General features: G+C 33.5%; 1 protein-coding gene across 1 annotated transcript; it reads right to left on the minus strand.

Annotated features, from left to right (window-relative positions):
- Positions 1 to 1,259: 1,259 nt before the first annotated feature.
- Positions 1,260 to 2,717, minus strand: LOC145157417 (uncharacterized). The gene is made up of 2 exons (XM_079076458.1): positions 2,638 to 2,717; positions 1,260 to 1,971 (listed from the first exon to the last, which is right to left on the minus strand). Exons 1-2 carry the CDS (start codon positions 2,715 to 2,717, stop codon positions 1,260 to 1,262), a joined length of 792 nt encoding a protein of 263 aa, XP_078932584.1.
- Between the last annotated feature and the right edge of the window lie 1,692 nt (positions 2,718 to 4,409).

A 4,409-nucleotide genomic window follows, 5' to 3' on the forward strand; every position in this document is an offset into this window, starting at 1 on the left:
CCTGAAAATGTCCTTTAAGGGCAAAGTTTCTAACTTTACCCATTAATACCTCTTCTTAAAGGGTTTAGCTCAAATCCTAATTCCTTGGGACCTAGAACTTGGTCCTTAAGCCATCCATACACCAAACTAAAGCTTACAACCTCAGATCTATACCCCTAACATTACTTGGGCACGTAAAGTTCCCACCTTTTTCCACATGAATGGCCTTTTGGGGCTGAAAAGGCCATTGACACTCTATGGCTTGCATGGGGGCTCCAATGGCATTAAGTTTGCACATTTATGTCATATCAACCCCTCTTGGTCCTTGATCTGGAAGAATACCCACTTGGGTCGACCATTCTCCAAAAGCTATCATTCTTGGACCAAAAACACTCATAAATATGGACATAAAGAGATCTAATGAACTAATAGCCAAGATAGAAACTTGATTACCAGAAAGTGTAGCAAATGGCGTGTAGTTTCTGGATGTACTCTTTCCATCTGGATCCCTCTATCTTCTTCTTCTTACACAAGCTTCAAAAGTACACAAATATCACTCAAAATGGCTCACACTCTAAAATAAAGCTCTAGGGTTTCGTGGATTAGGGTTTGGGACATGGAGGCTGGAAATGAGGCCAATGGGTGGGGGTTAAGGAGCTTAAATAGGGTGCAAAACCCCGAAATTAGGGTGTCACTCTGGCCGACCTACTCGCCGAGTCGAGGGCTCTTAACTCGTCGAGTAGATAACTTAAACCCCGCATATATTATTCCCTCTACTCGACGAGTTAGGGCCACCAACTCGTCGAGTTACCCTTCCAAAATAAATAAATTAATGAGTAAATGCATACTAGGAACCAGGCGTTACAAGTTTCGACAACCATCAAATGATCACCAACCTTTTTGTGGAAGAAAGTAGGGTTAACTAAACCTTTTTTAATTTTGAGTATTTAAGAAAACGAGTAAGAGTTTCATATCATGCACTCTATGCTTGTTCAAGACCATATACAGCTTTGTCTAAAATATAGCAATGATCTGGATAATTTATGAAACCTAGAGGTTGCTCAACGTAGACTATCTCTTCAAGTTCGCCATTTAAAAATGCACATTTACATCCATTTGAAAAAATTCAAAGTTTTTGTGTGCAACATAAGTTAAGAAAATACGAATAACTTCAAGTCTCTCAACCGGAGCAATGGATGTAAAATGGATGATCAAGTGTCATCTTCACAATCTTTGGTTCAGTTTTGGATATGAAAGAATAAAACATAAAAAATTCTTGATTAATGTTTAACATTGCATGCCTTTTTTTGTGCTCGTGTTAAAACACTTAATAATGGTTCACCGATAACTTGCATTTTAGGATGATCTTTTGTCCATTTTACCAGAGGAGGATAATTTGGATCATATTCAAGAATCAATTCAGTATTAACTTCTTCAACATCAAAATAATCACCTTTATCCTCATTCACTAGACTCTCCCCCTGGACATTTGCAACACCAATTGGTGTTTCAGAGTGAACAAAATCTTCATCACAAGATTGTACAACTTGTTCTTCATTAACAACACTCGCCCTCTCAACATGATCATTTTGACAAGAAACACTCTCCCCCTCAACATGATCTTCAATATCATTGATTAGTTCATTAACTGTCTTCAACAATTCATCACCTTTGTTGTCAGTAACCTTCACTTCAGAATTGATGGCCCTTTTTGGTTCATCAAAGAATTGAAGGAACTCATCATCAAATGTCAAAATTATAGATGTTGTGGAACATGATGATGGAAAAATATCTTTACATTGGGTTATTTCCCTTTGAAATGGTTTAATGTATTTATCATCTAACGTGACATAGTAACTTTCCTCAATCTTTCTTGCCTTCTTATTGAGAACACGGTATTCTTTTGATGTGAAAGAATACCCAAGAAAAATAGCTTCATCCACCTGCACATCAAATTTGTTGTGATGCTCTTTTGAATTGTAAATAAAGCACCTAGAACCAAATACATGGACAAAATTTAAATGAGGTTTACGATTATTCAATATTTCATAAGGAGTTATCAAAAAAATGTTTATTAAGCTAAGATCTATTTTGAGTAAAGCATGGAGTTCTGATTGTATCTGCCCAAAAATAAAGAGGTATGTTAGCAAAAAAAGTATTCTTATGGTAGCTTCGTAAAGGGATCCGTTTTTCCTTTTAATCACACCATTTTGTTGAGTGTGTAAGGAGATGAGAAATTGTGACTAATTCCTTTGTTAGTAACAAAATCCTCAAATACTTGATTTTTGAATCTTCTTCACTAGCTTTCGTAGTTGCAACTCTACTTGTTTTACAAAATCGATCATCTTCTGAGTGGTTTCAGATTTCTCCTTAAGAAATAAAACCCATGTAAATTAATAAAAATCATCAATAATAACAAGAATGTACTTATTACCACCAATAATTTTAATTAAAAATGGACCACACAGATCGATGTTAATCAATTCAAGAGGTTCAAAAATTTGTGTATTCTTGATTGATGAATGACTTTTTCGACTTTATTTTCCCATTTCGTAAGGGGAACACAAATATTCTTTGTCAAATTTGAGAATAGGAAGACCTCGCACTAAATCACCCAAAACTAGTTTGTTGATATCCTTGAAGTTCAGATGCAATAACCTTCGGTGCCAGAAACAATTTTCATCAGAAGAAGCCCTCATAAGAAAACGAATTGATGGCTTCCCTTCAATTGCTTTCATATCCAATGGGTTACCTCTCCTTTCTCTTTGACTTCAGTAGAATTTTCTTTTGATTCCTTATGTTGTATCACCGATCCCTCATAAAAAAATACATTTTCAAACTTGTACCTACAACTAATTGCAGTACACTTATCAAATTTAGTTTCAAACCCTCAACATATGCTACATTTCATATCGTGAATTCTCCGGTCGTCATCATTCCATAGCCTTTTATTTCACCCGTTCTTTTGTTTCCATAATTGACTATTCCAACATCTTTCAAACTCCTAAACTCTCGTTGTTGTGATTTCCTTCCAGTCATATAACGAGAACAACCATTATCGATATACCATTCTAAATCGTACTGCACGTCACGAATCACCTACACAATTAAACCAAGTTAAGAACCCAAGCTTTCTTGGGCCCTTGTGAGAGTTGCGATTTGGAGTTAAAAATTGGAAAAATCTTGGTCTTTTCAATCCAAAACGATTTTATAATCGGAACATTATTCACATCCTTCATCATTTTAAAAAATTTGGTATTTTTGTCACAAAGATTTATTTCAACAAAAGTTCTTTTGTTTTGAATATAACCCTTTATTATTGGAATCAACTATTTTGGAAATCCTTTTTCTTTTTTCCTTTTGTTTATCGCTTCCGTTTTTGGAACAAACTTTTGATTAAAACAACTTTCTTTTGAACAAATTCTTGTTTTGAAAAATTCTTGTTTTAAACTAATTTTTGTTATGAAACACTTTTCATTGGAGTAAATTTCTGTTTCTCAACAAACTGCTTTGGTTTAACACTCTTTTTGTAATAAGAGTTTGGACCAAAATGAGCTTTAGACTTCTCAAATCGTTGTGAATAATTCTTCTGATTAGAAAACTGTAATAAATTGTTAGACTTTTGATTTAGCAAATTTGATTTTGAGCATGAACAAGAACAAGCAACTTTCTGAGATTTACCAAAATTGTCAGAATTTACTAATTATTCTTTTTTTTTTCCAAAATTCTTTCTCTCAACAAAATTATGCTTATACATAGCTCTCCTAGCCTGATCAACTTTTTTTTGTATTCCTTTTGATCTTAACTTCCTGGTCACTCACTTTTTAATTTCCTTTCAGATCACTTGACTCGCATTTCTGTTTAGGAATTGGTTTCATAATCGGAGCATCAAAATGTCCTACATTATCCTGCAAAGTAGACTCAACACTCAATGAACATAAAATGCATCTACCCTTCACTTTCAATGATGTTTTCTGTGAAAGACCTATTGTTTCCTCAACATTGTCTATTGGAACTGACCAAAAATAACTTTTAGAATAATTAATATTATTAGTTTTCACAATAGAAGTGAAATCAACAGTCTCAACTTTGTCAAGACCTTTCGTAATGAACACTTTTTGATTCAGACTGCTTTGGACTTTTGGAAAAACAATAACCTTTTTCAATTAAATTCTCAATTCCTTTGTTTTCAACAACTTTTTCAAATTCATCTGAATCTTCAAAATCGATTTTATTTTTGGTTTTTCTTCGGTAATCACAAAAATTAGAACAATCAGTTTCATCTTTTATTGAAATTTCACTTATCTCACTTTCAACAAATTCATATTCAACTTCAACATTACAAGACTCATCAAAATTAAGTTTGTTACATAACAAAATATGTTTATCATTGCAATTCTTTTGGATTTGTTTCTTATCGTTTTCAGTTA

The sequence above is a fragment of the Lactuca virosa genome, chromosome 2, assembly GCF_052849685.1.
Source record: "Lactuca virosa cultivar CGN04683 chromosome 2, Lactuca_virosa_CGN04683_v6, whole genome shotgun sequence".
In the NCBI taxonomy this organism is placed as follows: domain Eukaryota; kingdom Viridiplantae; phylum Streptophyta; class Magnoliopsida; order Asterales; family Asteraceae; genus Lactuca; species Lactuca virosa.